The sequence below is a fragment of the Neolamprologus brichardi genome, chromosome 8 (genome assembly GCF_056152115.1).
Source record: "Neolamprologus brichardi isolate AB-2024 chromosome 8, ASM5615211v1, whole genome shotgun sequence".
Lineage (NCBI taxonomy): Eukaryota > Metazoa > Chordata > Actinopteri > Cichliformes > Cichlidae > Neolamprologus > Neolamprologus brichardi.
Genome location: NC_142111.1, coordinates 12,382,576 through 12,401,404, shown reverse-complemented (window position 1 = coordinate 12,401,404; position 18,829 = coordinate 12,382,576). Strand labels below are relative to the sequence as shown.

General features: G+C 40.7%; 2 protein-coding genes across 2 annotated transcripts; both read right to left on the bottom strand.

Moving 5' to 3' along the window:
* Nucleotides 1-87: 87 nt before the first annotated feature.
* Nucleotides 88-11,627, bottom strand: LOC102789259 (eukaryotic translation initiation factor 3 subunit C-like). Its single transcript, XM_087845463.1, has 23 exons — nt 11,497-11,627; nt 8,158-8,272; nt 8,001-8,066; nt 7,712-7,901; nt 7,500-7,625; nt 7,221-7,275; nt 6,546-6,655; nt 6,278-6,426; nt 6,026-6,161; nt 5,631-5,734; nt 5,286-5,427; nt 4,964-5,089; nt 4,713-4,806; nt 4,326-4,513; nt 3,914-4,186; nt 2,252-2,443; nt 1,758-1,929; nt 1,516-1,675; nt 1,352-1,417; nt 1,125-1,212; nt 814-979; nt 640-681; nt 88-419 (listed from the first exon to the last, which is right to left on the bottom strand). The coding sequence occupies exons 2-23, from the start codon at nt 8,250-8,252 to the stop codon at nt 343-345; spliced, it is 2,817 nt and encodes a 938-aa protein (XP_087701589.1). The 5' UTR covers nt 8,253-8,272; nt 11,497-11,627; the 3' UTR covers nt 88-342.
* A 658-nt stretch (nt 11,628-12,285) lies between these two features.
* On the bottom strand, nt 12,286-18,505 carry LOC118455419 (uncharacterized). Its single transcript, XM_035914314.2, has 8 exons — nt 18,332-18,505; nt 14,957-17,837; nt 14,738-14,783; nt 14,425-14,574; nt 13,849-13,938; nt 13,580-13,699; nt 12,733-12,804; nt 12,286-12,501 (listed from the first exon to the last, which is right to left on the bottom strand). Exons 2-8 carry the CDS (start codon nt 17,726-17,728, stop codon nt 12,452-12,454), a joined length of 3,300 nt encoding a protein of 1,099 aa, XP_035770207.2. The 5' UTR covers nt 17,729-17,837; nt 18,332-18,505; the 3' UTR covers nt 12,286-12,451.
* Nucleotides 18,506-18,829: the final 324 nt, after the last annotated feature.

Here is an 18,829-nt window from a genome sequence, read left to right as displayed (position 1 = left end):
GACTGATTTTAATGATATGCTTTTAGTTTTCCATACATGTACTGAATTTATATTATCACTGCAAAAAAACCCCAAACAAAACACAACACTGTTTAATATTTATTTATTAATATTCTGTTAAAAATAATAAAACTCCAGATTTATTCCAAGCAACTGACAGAAGTGGAATATCACATCTGCCATTGCTGACACAAAGCAATGCTAACTGACATAGAAGCAGAGAGCAAAACAGTTTCATTGAGGGAGCATGACCAAGAGCCAAGCTCACAAAATGAGGTACTGATGTTGTTTTGGAATGAAGAACAGCTCTACTGGAAAAACTGAAATCCACAAACTTCAAGCTCAGTAATTTCCTTGATTTTGATTCCTGTAACCGCCTCTCTGGTAACCCGACTGCTTCTGCTGGTAAGATTTCTGATCTGCGGTTGTACAAAGACAACAATCATCTCATTAGTGTTCACACAAATTCATTAAATTACAAGAAAAGAAGAAAAAAACAAACCTGAAAACAAATCAAAACACAAAGGTGTAATACTGATGGATGAATTTAAAATAGCATCTACTCCTGAAAACAGAACCCAACCCACATCTACCTCATTGACATAAAACAGGAAATGACCTCAGTGAAATTTAACATACCTCTCTGATAGGATTGCTTCTGTTGGTAGCCACCTTTCTGATCTGTAATACAAATGAAAGCTAATTATCATCTAATAGCAAGATTTGCCTGTGAATAGCAAAAGTCGGAAAATAAATAGTTCAGAAAGGTTAGAAATAAGTTCCCAAAGTACTGTGAGAACAAGATGAATTTACCTCTGTTGAAATAACCGCCATAGATGCCCTGTTTCAGGTCAGATACACGCTCGTTGTTCTCCACCAAGTTGCCCAGTTTCTCTGCCAGCTTCAGAGCCATGTTCTGCAGAGACGTTGGCTCAGTGCGGTGCATCATCACCGTCTGTGTGGGCTGGTCGAGTGACGCCTGTTGGGAAGAGAAAAATGGGCGTATCCAAATTAAAGGCATATAAAAAGTAACCACAAATATAAACACTCTCAAATATAAAAGCCCCCGATGAAACTGCTGTGTCTATATTTTCAGTCTACAGAACAGAAACGTCGAGTCCTACCATCAGCTCCTCGTTGATGATCATCTTGCTGATTATGCTGTGGACTGTGGGCATCTCCAATTCAAACATCTCAGACAGCGTTGCCATGCTGAAGGACAGACAAGCGTAGTAAAATTAAGGTTTGGCAGAACAATGTCTACAATCTCTGTAGGGAAGCTGCAGAGACACTGGTCTACAGAAATCTGTGGTTTAGTAAAGACTGATGAAACTATTACATCTGTGCTCACCTGATGGAGTCGTATACACTGCTGTAGGTGAACAGATAGGTCCTCAGTGACTCTTCTTGGATTTTCCTATTAAAAAAAACAAAAAACAAAACATAAGGACGTCTAAGTGGGATTATTACACTGGTGAATGAACCAAGTGATGAACAGGGGCAGTGTATGCTAACCTGACGAGCATCTCGCGTACTTTCTGGATCTCAGGGAACAGGTCCCAAACCTTACTGTTCATCTTCTCATTGATGATGAAAGAGTGGCAGGTACGCCAGTCTCCCATCTTCATGGCTTTGCTGGCTGCCACCACGTGCTCCCTCATGCTCTCTGGGGGTCCTGGAGGACAAATAAAGATGTGGTTATCCTCTCTGTGGATGAAACATCCTGCTACAAAGAGCTCTCGTGATGCGTTTCGTACCTAGCAGGGGCTGTCTCTCCCCGACCCTGAGCTGGTGGTGGAACTGCTTGCTGATCATCCGGCGGCGGGCATCAAACTCATGGGCGGCCATGTAGGGTATTTCCAGCAGCATAGCTGACACCAGGTACACACACTCCAGCAGCTCCAGGTTGATGTGCATGTGGAACGGCACCTATTAGGGAGGATAAACGTCACGATGCATGTGTGTATCACACTATTGTGGACACAGGCAGCTGGAGACACCATGGAATAGTTGGTACATTAATGTGAGGTCAAGGCCCATTTAGGGAAAACACAAAAGTAACTAGAACTGTCGTCATGAGCACATGAACAACTGTATGAAATCTTCTGGAAATCTGTCCTGCAGCTGTGGACAAACTTTAGTGTGGACTGAGTGAGAGAGAGGCCTAAAAATTCACTCACGGAGTAAATCCAGGTAACCAGGAAACCAACATGTTAGTTAGAGTTAACTGCTCTGGTCAGACAGCACTTACTTGTCTTCGCTTTTCAATCTTCTCCTGCTCTGCATTCCTCTCCTGCATGTTCCTCATGAGCAAACCTTGACCCAGCAGCTCCTTGGCACGGCCAGAGGACTGAATGTCCAGCAGTGCATTGTGGGCATCTTTAATCATGCCCTGCCTAAATGCACAAATGCCAAGTTGGACCATTGTTCTGTTGTACAGGATCTGGTAGGAGGGGGAAACGGTAAAAACAGATGATCTGTATGTACAACTAATAGTTTCAGTTAGAACACGTTCATATTATCTAAATAACTCTCAAATGTTTGAAGTTTTTCAGTCCGGCTTTAAGCCGTTTCATAACACAGAGACAGCTCTCATAAAGGTTATGAACGATATTCTGGAAGCGACGGACTGTGGTAAACACGTAGTGCTTATACTTCTAGATATGACTGCTGCATTTGACACAGTGGATCACGACCTGCTGATCTCTCGATTACAGCATTGTGTGGGCATTTCTGGCTTGGCACTCCTGTGGATAAAATCATATCGCTCAAACAGGAGCTTCTGTGTTAAGTTGGGTTCGTCATCGTCCTTTGTGTCCCCTCTGCCATGGGGTGTACCACAGGGATCTATTCTTGGGCCATTACTGTTTTCGTTGTATCTCCTGCCACTGGCTGCAATCTTTCGTAAACACAAAGTCTCATTTCATCTATATGCTGATGATTGCCAGCTTTATTTTCCTTTCATGCATTCTGATAGCTCCCCAATTAGACTCCTGCTTGATTGCCTTAGCGATGTTAACTCATGGATGGCTCTAAACTTTTAAAATTTTAATGAATGTAAAACGGAAGCGATTCTGTTTGGCCCGAATCGTTCCTTTGATATCCCTGATGTTGACCTTGCTGCTCTGACCCCTCACCTGAAGAGCTCGATTACCAATCTTGGGTTAAAAATCGACTCTGCACTTACTTTTGATTGCCACGTGAATGGGGTGGTGAAATCATCATTCTATCAACTCAGGCGTCTGTCGAAGGTTAAACCTTTTCTTTCAAGGCGTGATTTGGAGACTGTTATCCATGCTTTTATAACCTAATAATAGGGGTTGGACTGGGTACTCTGACACGCCTGCAACTAGTACAGAGTGCTGCGGCATGGTTTTATCTGGTAGAAGGAAATTTGAGCACATTACTCCGGTTCGGGCTTCCCTGCACTGGCTTCCAATTGAATTTAGGATTCATTTTAAATGTCTTTTATTGGTTTTTAAATTCTTAAATGGTCTGGCACCTGCATTTGTCTGATTTGCTGAAGCCCTATGTCCCCACTCGTTTGCTCCGGTCAGCTGAGCAGCCGTTGCTCTCAGTCCCCAAATCACAGCTGAAACTGAGAGGAGACCGAGCGTCTCTATCGTGGCTCCAAAGTGTTGGAATAATCTTCCTCGAAGATTATTATTATATTATATTATTATTATTATTATATTAATAATCGACATATTCGCTGGCTTTTGACTCAGTGGTTAACTGACTTGTATTTACTTATATATAGCTATGTTTATTATTTTATCGTATTTATTCTTATTGTATCTCTTATATTTCTATTGTTCAGCACTTTGGTCAGCCTTGTGTGTTTTTAAAGTGCTATATAAATAAACTATGATGATGACGATGATATGAAGAAATAATGGCTGCAAGTGCCTACCTGTACAGGTGGGTCAGCGTGTTGGATGTTGTCCTGCAGGTGACTCATCAGCATCAGGTCACGTGCCTGGTACCAGCGTGAGTGCAGAGCATGGTGATATATGTGGCAGAGGATAGCACAGGTACGGATACGGTCGGTGCGATCCTTGGCGTAGATGAACTTGCAGAGGCGGTCCATGATCACAGCGCTGTCTTCCCCCTCGCTCTCCTCCTTGCTCTCCTCCTTGCTCTCCTCCTTGCTCTCCTCCTTGCTCTCCTCCTGGTCCTGCTCGGACTACACAACAGAAAAACACTTCAGCACACCATTTTACACCTTATGCATAACATTTTATGAAACATCATAAAAATAGCATCATGATGCAGATGTTTGTCAAGAGAAGAAAGTTCTGATTCTGCACAGTGCCGTCTCTCACCTTGGTCTCTCCCTGCAGGCCCAGGCTGCGTCTGTGAGCTTTGTAGTCAAACTTGTAGTAGGTGTGCATGATTCTGCGCAGGTAGACACGGCAAATTTCTTCTGTGGAGCCTTTGTTCTCCAAGTAGGTGAGCAGCCGGTCAACGATGCCACAAACCCTGCCCTCGTCTTTGAGATTGTCAACGTATTCTGAAGGAAATTTAAAAAAAAAAAGAGGAAAGAATAAGCAAAATACATCCATATGAGCAGCAAATACAGCAATACAAATTTCAAGGGTGATGTAAATCCCACATTTTATATTGCAAACCGGTTAATCCACATTTACAGTCCTAAGACATTCACCCTCACAGCAGTTAATAACCGTCAGTCAGGTTTTGGCACCACTCACCCTGAGAGTGGGGATCAGTGTTCTGCATGATCTTTGTAAATTCTTCATCCATCCTTTCTACCAGGGTTAAGATGCATCCGCGCACCCTGAAAGGCTAACAAATACACACAAAGAAATTAATAACAGCCCATAGTTCACAAGACAGTTGATACAAATGCAGACAGTTCAACAGCTATGTGAGTGTTTCATTAGTCTAAACTGCTCTCTTTCTTTAAGTCTACAGATTGCTTGGGGTGGATGAGCGGGATCACCTGATCGGAGACGGCCAGATTCTCGCTGTCCTCTGCGATGTTCTCTCCGATGAAGATGTTGTTGTACTCAAAGAGAATGTCCAGCAGCTCATCTATACAATCCAGACACTTCTTCCACATGTCAGGCTAAAAAAGGAGACATGCCAGAAGAACCATGACTCAGGAACTCATTCTTTTCAATCCAAAATGTTAAACAGCACAAATCATTTTTGTGATGACTTGCAATTTTAAGATATTTCATGTAACATGAAACACTACAGTAAATCACAGGAACCCTTTTGGTTTTGTTGATACTGTAAGAATTAAAAGCAGTGTCACTCACTTTCATGAAGGCTGCCAGGTTGGGGTTGTAGTCGTACAAGGAGGCAATAATGTTGAACTTGATCTTGACCAGGATACCTTGGCCCAAGTTATTCTCTGCAGCGATGGCTGCCAGAGCATGAAATAGCTCAATTTGAGCCGCCCTGTCAGTGAGGGAGGAGAAAAAAGAAGAAAAAAAAAAGGAGTCAGGATTTGTTCAGGAGAAGAATTTCTCTGAAATTCATATACTGGACATACTTCCACATGACACGCCTGGTTTTACATTGACTGGATATCAACAGTCGTGTGAATATGTAACTTTTTAAAAATATCTATTTTTAAGCTTTAGTGACAAATGCAGTCGTACCTGTCTGTTCCTTTTTTGCCTCTTGCTTGCAGGATCTCATTCAGCTTCTTCACCACCACCGCTGTGTTGATCTCGGTGCCTTTAGCAAACATTTTGGGTTTCTCCTGAATGGTCGCAATGGGGAAAAAAACAAACAAAAAATACAACTTATTTGTTGAATAAACTCTTAGAGGCAAGTTTTTCTTTTTACAGTCATTGATTTTGTTAAATTAGCCAGACAATTGCATGATGATTTTATCACTGTCGTTACTACTGTCATATGTTACTATTGTTACTGTCGTCGGCACTGAAACACAAAAAAGCTAAACTAAAATAAGAAGCAGCACCAGTGCATCTATTGTTCTGTCCGGCCGGCATCAAGTCGAAACAGTTTTATATTACCATCTGTTCTTTACCTTAACCAGAGGTACTCCTCTGTTAACCTTCTCCCAACCTCCTTCCTCCTCAGCCTCTTCCTCAATTTGTTCTTTCGGTTTGGGCTTCTTCTTCCTCTCCTCCTTCCTGACACCGGGCTTTTCAGTGTCCTGGGCTCTGAGGACAGACGCAGTGTTTGGTAACAACACATTCACTCTACATGACTCTCTCTGCGGTAAAATTTGAATTAAAATCTAAAAAAGTGTCTGAACAGATATTCAAAGTATTTAGACCTTTTAACTTTGAGGAAGGTCACAAGACGCTTCCTCTTTAAGGCATTTTCTTCTTCCTTATCAGAGGTTTCACTCCTGCTGTCTGAGTCGCTTGGGCTCCAGTCTCCATCATCATCATCATCATCTTCATCAGAAGAAGAGGACTTATCCTTTTGTGAGAAGGGAAAAATTCAAAATCTTAGCTCAGGCATCCTCTCAAATAAACTGTGCAAGTATTTTGTCTTCCCTACCAGATCTCTTGCTGTAGTTTAGTTAAATGACCTCTTACCTCAGATTCCTTGGCAGTCTGAGAACGGTCGGTGGCTTCTGAAGGCGCCTCAGGCTTCTTCTTCAAGAAGGACTTGGATGACACCTCTCCTTCACTGTCAGAGGACGAGCCTTGTGGAACAAAAAGACAAATATCAGACGATGCTGGCTCCTTTCCCTTCAGCACCAACACACATTGATCATCTCATCATTTGCAGCTAATCTTTGTACAGCACATGAAAATGTGATTGACTGAAACACAGAATGAAGTAATGAAAGGGGGCAAAAAAACTCAAATTGAGTTTTTAAGTAATAAAATGCAAAAAGTTCTCAACTTCACCAGTTATAGCTGATTAATCTGCTGCTAGAGTTTCTTCTGAGTAGATTAAAAACAGTCAAATGTTTCAACCGAACAAACTTTTAAAATCTGTTTATTTTTTGCAGTTAAACTTCAGATTCTGTGTAATATATGTGTAATATATGTATAATATATAATGGAGCTGGACCTTCAACAGTCCTTTTTAATAAGCCCATTTTCACTGGCAGCCTACAGGTTGATGTACAAGAATGGTTGATCACTCATGATGAGACTTGACACGTGCACTACACATAGACACATTTCACCTATGCCCCTATTAAATCCTATGTTTTCTGGTTTGAATCCTTTACACATAACCTGTATAAACAACCAGCTCACCAGAGTCCTCTGGCTCCTTCTCCTCCTCCTCCTCATCTGCAGACTCCTGTGGATTCTAGCAGGGAGAGAGAGACAAGACATTCTGATAACTGCTTTTTTTAAGGCTGAAATTCGTATAAATTCTAATACACCAGATTAAATAACACCAGAAGGAAGCTGCTCAGCACATTCACAGTCTTTTGACCACAGAACAGATCTGATGAGACCTAAGTTTACACCCCCCCAGAGATTCATACAATTCATAGAAAATAAACATGAAGATTTAGTCTTTGACTTTACCTCCTTGTATGCTGCTATTTCTGACTCAAAGTCTCTGTTGTACTTGCGGATCTTCTGACGCAGGGTGCTGAGAGCTTTTGCATTGTTTTTGTTCATCTTCTTCTTCCCCTCTTTATCCTCCCAAAGCTGTAAAAATAATGTTAAGTATTTGATTAGGACAAAAACAATTAAATCATTAAATTGCAGTTTAATTTTTTGTCTAAGCTACTAACCTGGTTCAAATAGTCCTCCAAGTCAGCCAGAAGGCGGATATAGAAGGGAGGAATACCCTCTTTATCCACTATATTCTTGCTTTTAAGGAAGGCTCGACAAAGCTGCTCAAACTCCTCCAGACATTTGGACATGTCTCGAATCTTCATAGCGTTGCGGATAGTCTTTATGAGGTTCGTCAACTCTTCAAACCTAAGATTCAAGAATAAATTCAGTCAAAAGAAAGAAAAAAAATAGGCAAAATTTTGTACAGACTTTAAAGTTGTGACCTTTTAAAAATACCACACCAACCTTTTATCTTTGGCGCTGCGCACCACTCTTTTTGTGTCCTCCTCATCGTCGCTAAGAAGCAGCGACCTGTGAAAACCAAGTGCACAAGTCAGATCTTTACAAGAAGAACAATGTGTGTGATGAGCTTGTGATGAGATTTATTCCAAGTTTCACTTACTGCTTGAAAGTGGCTCCGGGTGCTTTATCAGTGATCTCATCGTCAGATGAGGACTCCTCTGACTCACTGTCAGACCTGGCAAAGAATCGAGACATTGCTGAAGGATGCTGCCAATCTGTAGAGAAATACAAAGTAATGAGTGGTATTACAGAGATGCAGCTCCAGATTCTACGTGTGGTATATCAGCACACATTCGGCTGACAAAGATAATCACTGTCAAACAGATGTGTGCCAAACTTGTTTTTCAGGAGCCGCTACCAACAAACCAGCAAATACACACTGAATATTTCGTCCTTGACATTTGTGAGGTTACCTTAAACACAAAGTCTTCTTGCTCTTCAACAATAAAACATTAACTGTCTTGAGTTTACCTGGTGATATTCTCACGAGGCGACTGCGAAAACGGCAAACAAATAAACGTCACCACGCAGATGCTGTTTACAGGACAAGAATCAATGATCTGGGGAATCTTGTCTTTGTTGTTGTTCCCCTTGTACATTTAATTATTCCGATTTCAGCATTTTCGCACCATAAATAAAGCATGAAGTTTGCTTTGTGTGCACTCAAATGGAGTCGAGCCAACTAGCATCACTTGTGGCCAAATGCCATAGCCTACAGTCAGATCAACTTCTGACACATCTGCACCTGCCTCTATTACCATGTTTGAATTATAGTTTTATGCACAATATAATTGTAAATTTCACTGTTTTTTTGTTCTTGTGGGTCTTGCAAATAAACCTTTAAACTAAATAAAATGGTGCCAAAATTAAATTACCACTCCTATTGTTCATAATGATTTTAATATTTTTTTCCATAACAAAGAAATATGTCTCCAGCAAACATTACACATTAATCCTTGACTAGTGTTGCAACATCACATCCTGTTATCATAGTCTCATAGTGTTTTCTCTGAAAAACGTTTGAAATGATGGGATAACTGATTAGCACAGCTAGCCAGAACTGTTTGGTTAATTTAACAAACATTTGTGAGGAGATAGGACTTACAGTAAATGTACAGCAGTTAGACAATAATTAGTAAGCAATAGAGTCAGTGTGATTAAGTAGACCTTGTGAAAGTGAGTTACTCTTGTGTGCCAGTTGGTGTGTCATGTGTTTTGGAGTTTTTAGGTGAGTTTGTTTTAAAACATCAACTTTCTAAGTTAAGAATATTCATAATTTAATTTCCCCAAATTGCATATGACCTCTATTCTGTAGCTGGATCCACTGACGTATCACATAGTAGCTGGAGCGGTCTCAAATGGAGAACAGCTCACTGCTGCCACCTGTGGCCAACTGCCATAGCCTACAACCAGATTACATCTGTAATCGCTCTCTGCACAAGGAAAGTCAACACACACTGTGCGGTACCACTCTCCACAGCAGGTGCATTCAATCTGAAAGAAAAACTATGTTGTCAGAGTAATTTATCTAAAGTCAGGTTGCTGAATGAAGTTACTGCAGATAAGGCTTTTCCTTGGCTGTGGATTGCTCAATGTGTTCTGCATCCTCAGCTTTTTCTGTGCTCCTATGTGTAAGCCCTCAACTTTCTTAGTGTTCAAGTTGAACATTGTACATTTAGTTATTGGTGTTGAAGTAATCAAGCAGTCTGCCTTTAAATCCAGGGTGTCATCCAAATTGAAAGACTTGGCTTTGAGGTTCACTGTACCAAAGCTTTGACGGTTTAAAGAATCGGAGAGCCCGCCTACCACAGGCAGACCTGAAAGATCTTTAGTCCTCAGCTACCACTGCCAGAAGCATCATCATGGGTTTCAACCTCCTTGGCACTATGATCCTTAGCATCTGTGTCACATTATGCTTTGATAGATCGGGGACGACTTCAGAATTGTTGTCTTTTGGGCTGGTGGTTAGATTACTGACTTCGGGTGTGGGGGGCTTGTCTGAAGACCTCGGGCGGATGTTGCATGAGCTTGTTTCTGACAAAGTTATGGTGCCATTGGGCCTGGAGGTATTGTGGTGATCGTCACTCGGGTTCACCTCTGATAAAGTTATTGTTCCATTTGGCTTGGAAGCACTTTGGTGACCGTCACATGAGCTCATTTCTGTCAGAGTTATTGTGCTATTAGGCTTTGAAGCAATTTGGCTACTTTTACTCTGGACCGTTTCCAACAAAGTTACTGTGTCGCTCTTCTTGGAAGGTGGTTGAGAATCAAAGGTGTTGTTCTTGAGGTCTTCCCCTAATATTGTGCTGCCACTGCTTTTATGCAGAGGATGCTTTTCAAATGTGGTGTTCTGCACAGCAAACGGAGCACATTGATTTACAGATGAGCAATTTTGATGTGGGATGTTTCAGTGGTGCCAAAACCTGCCTGACCTGAAGTTCCTGTCCCATCTTTGGTGCAGCTTACATTAAATGGAGGAAGATCAGGTGTCTTATTCTGAGAGTAGGAAACTGAAGCAGTAGTATTTAAATCATTAGGCACGCTCAGATCAGCAGTTTGCACGACATTAAATGTCCCATTCCCAGAGTTTGATGCTTTTGCTGGTTTATCGGTAGCGGCTCCTGAAAAGCAAGTTTGCCACACATCTGTTTGACCATCACCAGTCAATTTGAAACACCGGTGTTGTGCCAAAAAGTGATTGCCTGCCAAAAAGTGATTTCCAATGTTTCCGTGTATTTTTTATGTGTAATATTGTTAGGTATGTTGCTAAAAAAGACTTTGGTGAACAGGTATTACAAAGGAGTTATATATAAAATTTAAAAAATACCTGTTTCTCAAGTATTATTATAACTGTGTTATTGTACTTACATTATAATGAATCAGGTCCCTTTTGTCCACTTAAAATATGTTTACAGAACTATTGTTGTATTTGTTGCCATTTCAGCTGTCCTCTTGGCCAGATTACTCTTAAAGGAGGCATTTTTAAAGTCAACAAGAAATTTTTTTAACTGCGAAAATAAAGGATATATAAAAGTCACTGCCAAAAACTGATTGCGATTTCTACCTTGTTAGAGGAATGTTGTTTGCTGCTCAAGATGTCTTGATATCATTCATGAGTGATACATTTGATATATGTTTCACATATTATAGACCAACAAGTTATTTATAGCAGTTTAAATATAAGCAGTTTTTAAACTTCAATGTTTTAATTATTTTCCAGAAAAACGTCGACCGGCCTTAGTGCTGACACATAAATGCGTCTATATCGCAGAATATTAGCCTAATGCTAGCAAACAGACTGGATTACAGTCGACAAAAGAAATGAAAACCAAGTTGCAGTTGGGCTTACACGCCTTGCCCAGAATGCTTTCACGCCAAATAAACGAAAATACAAAAAAGTCAAACACTTAGTGACACACTCTTATTGAATTAAACTCACCTACGACCTGGTAAAAGTTATTCCGCGGTGTTTAGTTTGACCTGTTTAAAAATCCAGTTTTGCTGTAGAAGGCACAGAAAATGCGTGCGGCACTCTTACCGGGCAATTTCGTCAGAACAGGAAGTACTCCGACGACCAACAAAACGTGAATAGTCCGCAGCACTGAAGGCTCTCCGCTCACAGCGCCACTTAGCGGCCAAAACAGTGTATTTAAAAAATCCCATTCTGTTGTTCTCACGGGAGTTTGTAGAAAAATCCGAATCGTTAGTCTCCACTTTTTCCTTAGCTGGTTCACCACTGGTTCCGAGGAAAGGGATTACACCAGCAAAGCTGGACAAAAGTAACAGTGAAACCATTACATACGGGTAAAGTTTTAACAACTCTACCTTTATATAATATTGTATTGGAAAACCTTGCTTTTAAATCGCAGTGCATGGTAAATATTTGCCTACACAGTATTCTTGTATTTATGGAGATATACCAGTGTGTTGAATAACCTGAGATAAAGATATCCAAAGTCACAAGGTTTCACTGGAAATTCAATATTTTTAACAATAGAATATTAATCTATTATACAATATTTAATTTCAGTGGTGGAATGCCAGTAGCTATGCGTGTTGAATATGCTGATGTTTTATTTATACCCGGCAGCTTGACAATGAGTGCAGTAATTCTAAATGGCAAAGACTGAAATTTCTAAATACTGTAAACTGAAAAAAGGTTTTCAAATGTATTGTGCTAGCAGAGCACCAAAGTGTTAGACCAACCAAATGAAAGGCCGACACATATTATTAAATTTATTAGAGATGAAAACAAAAAAAACAGCGTAATGTTAAACACACAAACAGACAAAATCTCATCCTCACTGCAAAATAGAAAAAACATTTCTACTTCAGTGAGTAAATTATTTTATGTAATTATAAACATTAAAAAACAGCAGATATGCTTTAAAGTATTAACACTGGGATTTCACTGGGACATCTCGTTTAGTGTATTTCAGCAACTCTAGAAGAGAAAAAGAGGAAAACTTAATTATGTTCCTACAATAAAAGATTGCTTGTGTAACATAAATAACATAACCAAAAAGGAAAAAAAAAGAGGATCACTTGATAATACTGAGTATATGATATGATTTGATTGAGTAAAGTCCAAATTCTTCAAGTTGTAATGTTGTAATGACTCCTGACTTCTTAATAATTTCTACAAATTAAACCACAGTAACAGGCCATGTGATACCTTCTTTCAGCCTTGTGTTTTCTTCTGATATCAGTTTAAGTTGTTCTTCAAGCTCAGCACATTTTGCACAACCTGAAAAACAGTTTGCATCATTAATTAAAGAGGACAAATGGGAAATTGTAACGCCCACAATTTTCAGTCTATGCTAATTATTTTCACCGTTGTCTTAATGCATGCCCTGTCTTTAAATAGCAATTGATATACTGGGACATTGTATGAATACATAGGACTTAACAATCTTGTGTTAGTTGTTGTTGTCGTTTAATGTTCACAATTGTATGACATGAAATTAAAATCCAACTAACAAGTAATAATAACAACACAGAATAAAAGTAACCTTCAGACAACATGAACACGTGATTTTAATAAACACAAAACAACCAAATTGGTTCTGAGTACCAACAGTCCACTAGAAATTACACAGCTGAGACTTGTCTCCTCAGCACTCTCAACTTACTGTGGATTTGGGTTTTAGGTAGTAGTGCTTTATTGCTGATTCCAGGCTGTTTCAGGGGCCTGGCTCTGTTGGGAGCATTACACGCTTTTGAGGGTTCACTCATACATGCTGGCACTGCAGCCTCTTAAAGCATGAAAGCACCACAGGAGTTCACTACAGGTTACTGCGCTCGTGAAGCTGTTCAGCAGCATAAATCACATCAAACTTTGGCCAACTGCCCAACAGTTAGTGGAAAAAGCCAACAAACCCTTTAGCATATCAGGAAATCTGCACTGATTAGTTTATCTTTAGAAAACACAGTGAGGTACCGTTCTATACCTGCAACTTAGATAAAGTTCAGACCATGTCACAAGTTTCAAGTGCAGAAATTCCAGTCAAGTTCCAACATACCTTGTCCTTGAGCTTTGGCAGGCAAAGCTCTCTTACTGGGCTGCTTGAAGATTGTCGCTTTGTTTGTAGCATCACAGGCAGATACTGGAGCTTCGACACTATTGCATGGATCGGAAGCATCTGCAAAGGGTGGAAAAAAGAAAAATCTACACGACTGTACACTTACACTTAGGTTTCAAGCTGCATAAGTTTCATGCAAATACCAAAAATACCAAACAAAGCTGTTAAAAAGGCTGCAATACTAGAGCATGCTTTTCTTATTTATTTACCCATTTTCTTCCTCTTTGACACTAGCAAACTTTCAGCTCTGGTTAGAGGGTGCTTCTTTGCTTGTGAAGTCTTGGTCACAGGGTTAGTTGCTATGTAGACAAAAAGGAGAAACTGTTACAGAAAATTAAATGAACACATCTTTCACAAAAATCAGATACATTTCTACAGTAATTTCCTTCTCTATAAAAAGCCTGAAAGACCACAGAAGACAACTAAAGCAGATGATCACAGAATTATTTCCATGGTTAAAAACAAAACAACTTCACAACATCTACCAAAGTCAACAACACGCAGGAGGAAGTAGAGGTATCATTGTCAAGACCTCCATTCAAGAGAAGCCATTTATAAATGGAAATACAGAGAGTTTACAACGAGGTGTAAAACCACTAGTTACACTCAAGAACAAGAAGGCAATATTAAACCAGACAACACCTAGAAGTTTGGAATCAACTGCATTTTTATCAATTTTTTTCCCCTTCGAGTATCAGAAGAAAGGCAACTTTACTGTGTATCTGAAGTGAGGGCAAATTGAAACTTTCTAATGTACAGATACAGTTTGACAAATGTGTGAGTACCTGTAGGTCCACAGAGCTTGTCGGTACTTGAAGAAATTGCTGTACTGCTTCTTGTTAAAGGTGGCCTAAGACACATAGTAGCTCTCTGGATCCCTGATGGGATTCCACTAAACTGCGATCTTTGTGAGCCACAAGCGGGCAGCTTGGATCCTGGTATTGGTACAAAGGGGAAGACAGAGATGCCCCGGACGCACCGTGCGAACACACAGATACAGTACATAGTTACACTGAGGTTATTAAACACATGATTATGGGAATAACAAAACTGGGACCTATGCAAACCTTTCTAAAAACAAAGGTATACACTTCCTACCTGTTGCTGTAGCACGCAGGTTGTAGCAGGATGTTACTCCTGTGGTCTTAAATACACACACACACGAAAAGAGGACGTTAACGACAGACTGTCAAGTACATGGATGTACAGCTTTTAATCAGTACAAAATAAAATGTAACAAATAATAACAAATAGGTTCAACCTGTGTTCATGTTCTCAGATGGTAATATCAACATTTTGCAAATATTTAAGTCATACCCCCTGGGGTGCATCAGGGGCAGTGGCAGCAGTGTTTCTTGAAGCTTCAGCTTGGGTTCTTTGTCTTTTCGTAGGTAAGTTGGATGCCACTGTATTCAACCTGGCTGGAATTGAGGAATGTGACTTTGATTTCATCAGCTGAGCTCCAGCTTTCGGGGGAGGGCAAAGGGATTTAGCAGCTGGCAGTTTCAAGAATGTTTTACGGTCACAGACAAGGTTTGATGGAGGGTCTGATGGCACCTGATCAGCTGGCTTCCCGGGACCATCTGTGTACAGCTTCTTCTGTACTCCTATGTGTAAGCCCTCAACTTGCTCAGTGTTCAAGTTGAACATTTTACAGTTAGTCATTGGTGTTGAAGTAATCAAGCAGTCTGCCTTTAAATCCAGGGTGTCATCCAAATTGAAAGACTTGGCTTTGAGGTTCACTGCACCAAAGCTTTGACGGTTTAAAGAATCGGAGAGCCTGCCCACCACAGGCAGACCTGAAAGATCTTTAGTCTCACAGCTACCACCTTCAGAAGCGTCATCGTGGGTTTCAACCTCCTTGGCACTATGGTCCTTAGCATCTGTCGTAACATTATGCTTTGATAGATCAGGGGCAATGTCAATATTGTTGTCTTTTGGGCTGGTGGTTAGATTACCGACTTCAGGTGTGGAGGGCTTCTCTGAAGACCTCGGGCGAATGTCGCATGAGCTTGTTTCTGACAAAGTTATGGTGCCATTGGGCCTGGAGGTATTGTGGTGATCGTCACTCGGGTTCACCTCTGATAAAGTTATTGTTCCATTTGGCTTGGAAGCACTTTGGTGACCGTCACATGAGCTCATTTCTGTCAGTGTTATTGTGCTATTAGGCTTTGAAGCAATTTGGCTACTGTCACTCTGGACCGTTTCCAACAAAGTTACTGTGTCGCTCTTCTTGGAAGGTGGTTGAGAATCAAAGGTGTTGTTCTTGAGGTCTTCCCCTAATACTGTGCTGCCACTGCTTTTATGCAGAGAATGCTTTTCAAATGTGGTGTTCTGCACAGCAAACGGAGCACATTGCTTTACAGATGAGCAATTTTGATTTGTGATGGGGGATGTTTCAGTGGTGCCAAAACCTGCCTGACCTGAAGTTCCTGTCCCATCTTTGGTGCAGCTTACATTAAATGGAGGAAGATCCAGTGTCTTATTCTGAGAGTGGGAAACTGAAGCAGTAGTATTTAAATCAGTAGACACGCTCAGATCAGCGGCCTGCACGACATTAAATGTCCCATTCCCGGAGGCTGATGCTTTTGGGTTTGGCTGTGTCGCGTAGTTTTTCAACTCAGTGTCCTCATCGTTTACTTTGTGACAAGATTCGACAAGTTCTGAGGGGACGTTCTTTTGACTACTACACTCCATATTCGATGTAGACCTTACACTCTGAGCTGATGTGTTATTGGACGAGGTTGTGTCATGTGTAACATTAGCTGGTTGACTGCTAAATGTATCATCAGGTGATGTTGAGCTCATCTTCATATTTTGTCCACTGGGCTTGCTGGCTGACTTTGCTTCATGGCTGGCAATCAGCTCTTTAATGATAGCTTCAAGTTTACCAGAAAACTCCACAGGTTCTTCCCGGATCTCTGAGGTAACATTTTGATTAGCGCTGCACTCCACATTAGAGTCTGCAGATATGTCACTAGAAGATATTATTTCTCGAGTAACATTAGCAGGATTTTTCCCAAGTGTATCCCCTGCTGATGCTTGACTCGTCTCTATATTACATTCACTGGGCTCTGATGAAGACTTGCTATTTTCCAAAACACTTCCCATAGTAATATCCTGAGTTACATCCAAAGAGGTTTTTGCTGTGCTTTCCCCCACACACTTGTCGGATTGTACACTTGTACTTGGCAACTTTTCGCCCGAGATGACATCTGAACTGCTAGGCTGTGCCGCAATTTTTCCATTTTCCATTCCGTTAAAAGACCTGTCACGTTTCAAATCAAGCGGCGGAAGAGCCTGAGTCACATCCATGGAGAATGTCTGTTCTCCTGGTGATAATGGTGAATCACGTGTAACATCAAGGAGAGTAATTTCTGGCAAGAATTTGTCAAGTATCAGCCAGGGGACCGGAGCATGCTTGTTCTGAGAGGCATCAATCATTTTGACATCTGGGTCTGTAATCTCTGTTGTTGCCATATGTTGTGAAAGATCAGGAGGATGAATTTCAGGAATATTTATTTTAGGGCTTGTGCTCGCAGAAGTTGCAGGTGTGCAGTCAGGAGCAGGGGAGTCATTTCTAGTAAGCTGTATGGTAGAATCACATATAGAATCAAATAGGGTCACTTCTGGCAAGCATTCGTCACCTAGAAAGGACACAGGACCATCCATGTCACTGAATAATTGCCCAGAATAGCTACTAGGGGGATCTGAGTTTAACTGTTGGACAGAACCTTTTGTTGATTTTTGACAATCTGCTGTGGCTGCACCAAAGGAGAAAAGAGAAAGTGTCTGACGACGATTATTTTCATGTGTTGAACTTTCTGGAGATTTGTTGCCAATATTTAAGTATTTTAAAATTGGTGTCAGAGCAGACTGGAAAGAAATCCGTGACTTTGGCTTGCTGCCTGTTGGAGCAGGGGTTGAAAAGGTGCAGGTGTCAGAAAGAGGCTTGTTTTCTTCATGGGGCCATTTGAGTTTAGAAGTCCCAGCTTTAACAGTGCCCCCGGGTGGAATGTTTTCACAGCACTCATCGGCATCTGGATTTTCCCGAATGTATAAGCCTCGCCCAGTTGGTTTGTTGGCCATGGATGGTGATGCTTCTTCTCCCACAGAATAAATGAAGGGCTTCTTATTTAAAACAGAGGACAATACTCAGACTCCACACATATTATCAGCTGTCTCAGACTCCCTGTGCCTAAAATAAGAAAACAGAGCTTGACTTCATTGGCTTATGTAGACAACTGAATGAAAAAGTCTCACTGCTGAATTCTTTTACAGCTATTTTATTTATACAAACTAGATATTAAAACAGCAAAATCAAAATGCAATTTAGCACTGACAGTAACGGACGACCATGTAATCTCTACTTGTGCTGAGTTTCTAATGTTACACCCCCCACCCCCCAAAAAAACAAAACCCATGTCAATTTATTTTAAACCGGTAAAACTAGATATTAGGTAACGCATACAGCAACATCATAGCTTAGAAACACAGATTTGGTTTGTAACGTAGAGATTACGGCGGTTTTAGGTTGGAAAACGTTACTCTCCAATTGTTTACTATGTCATATTTACGATAAATAGTTATTTCATTCATGTAATGCTCGGGACATGAGATCATCTTGAACGAGCATAGGTTAAGCTAAAACCTTGTAACGTTTGTTAGAAGGACGGAACCAGCTCTGCTTACCTGTAAACACGAACTTCTTAGCGGATGTTTACAGATGTGAACCTGTTTTAGTCTCAACGAGATTCTGGTTTGATAAGACAAACACGGATACTACAAAATAAGTATCAGCATAAAGTCTGAAACTTTTATCTTGTTAACCACCGAAGCCCTCTCTAGTTCAAAATGTCAGTTTCCTTCACGCTCATTGGATGATTTACACCAATCATAACGCAAGGATTCTTCTTCTGTGTTTAATCGTGAATTAGCGTTCATGCACAGACGATAGCGCTACAGTGCCATCTAACGTTGTTTTGAAAACATTTCGTGACCTTTAAAGTGTGCTTAAGTGGGCTGGGCCAGTGAAACATTCCTTTCAATCAGTGTGTAAATAAGGTTGACTACACATGTAATCCATCTTTATGCAATTTCAACAGTATGTCTCAGTTTTTCTACATCATAGAAAAAATGCAGCTATAGCAAATGAAAGAAATGTGCCAGTATGACTATTTGGGCTTAAAC

Bases quoted from the DNA above. Each gene is read 5' to 3' on its own strand.
- LOC102789259 (XM_087845463.1), bottom strand. From the start codon at position 8,252: ATGTCTCGATTCTTTGCCAGGTCTGACAGTGAGTCAGAGGAGTCCTCA. The intron at 8,067-8,157 runs GTAAGTGAAACT...TGGTTTTCACAG, and splicing joins CCCGGAGCCACTTTCAAGCA to GTCGCTGCTTCTTAGCGACG. The intron at 6,162-6,277 runs GTCTAAATACTT...GTCTGTCCTCAG, and splicing joins ACCTTCCTCAAAGTTAAAAG to AGCCCAGGACACTGAAAAGC.
- LOC118455419 (XM_035914314.2), bottom strand. From the start codon at position 17,728: ATGGCCAACAAACCAACTGGGCGAGGCTTATACATTCGGGAAAATCCA. The intron at 14,575-14,737 runs GTAGGAAGTGTA...TACCAATACCAG, and splicing joins CCTGCGTGCTACAGCAACAG to GATCCAAGCTGCCCGCTTGT. The intron at 12,502-12,732 runs GTATCACATGGC...TTTCTCTTCTAG, and splicing joins AAACACAAGGCTGAAAGAAG to AGTTGCTGAAATACACTAAA.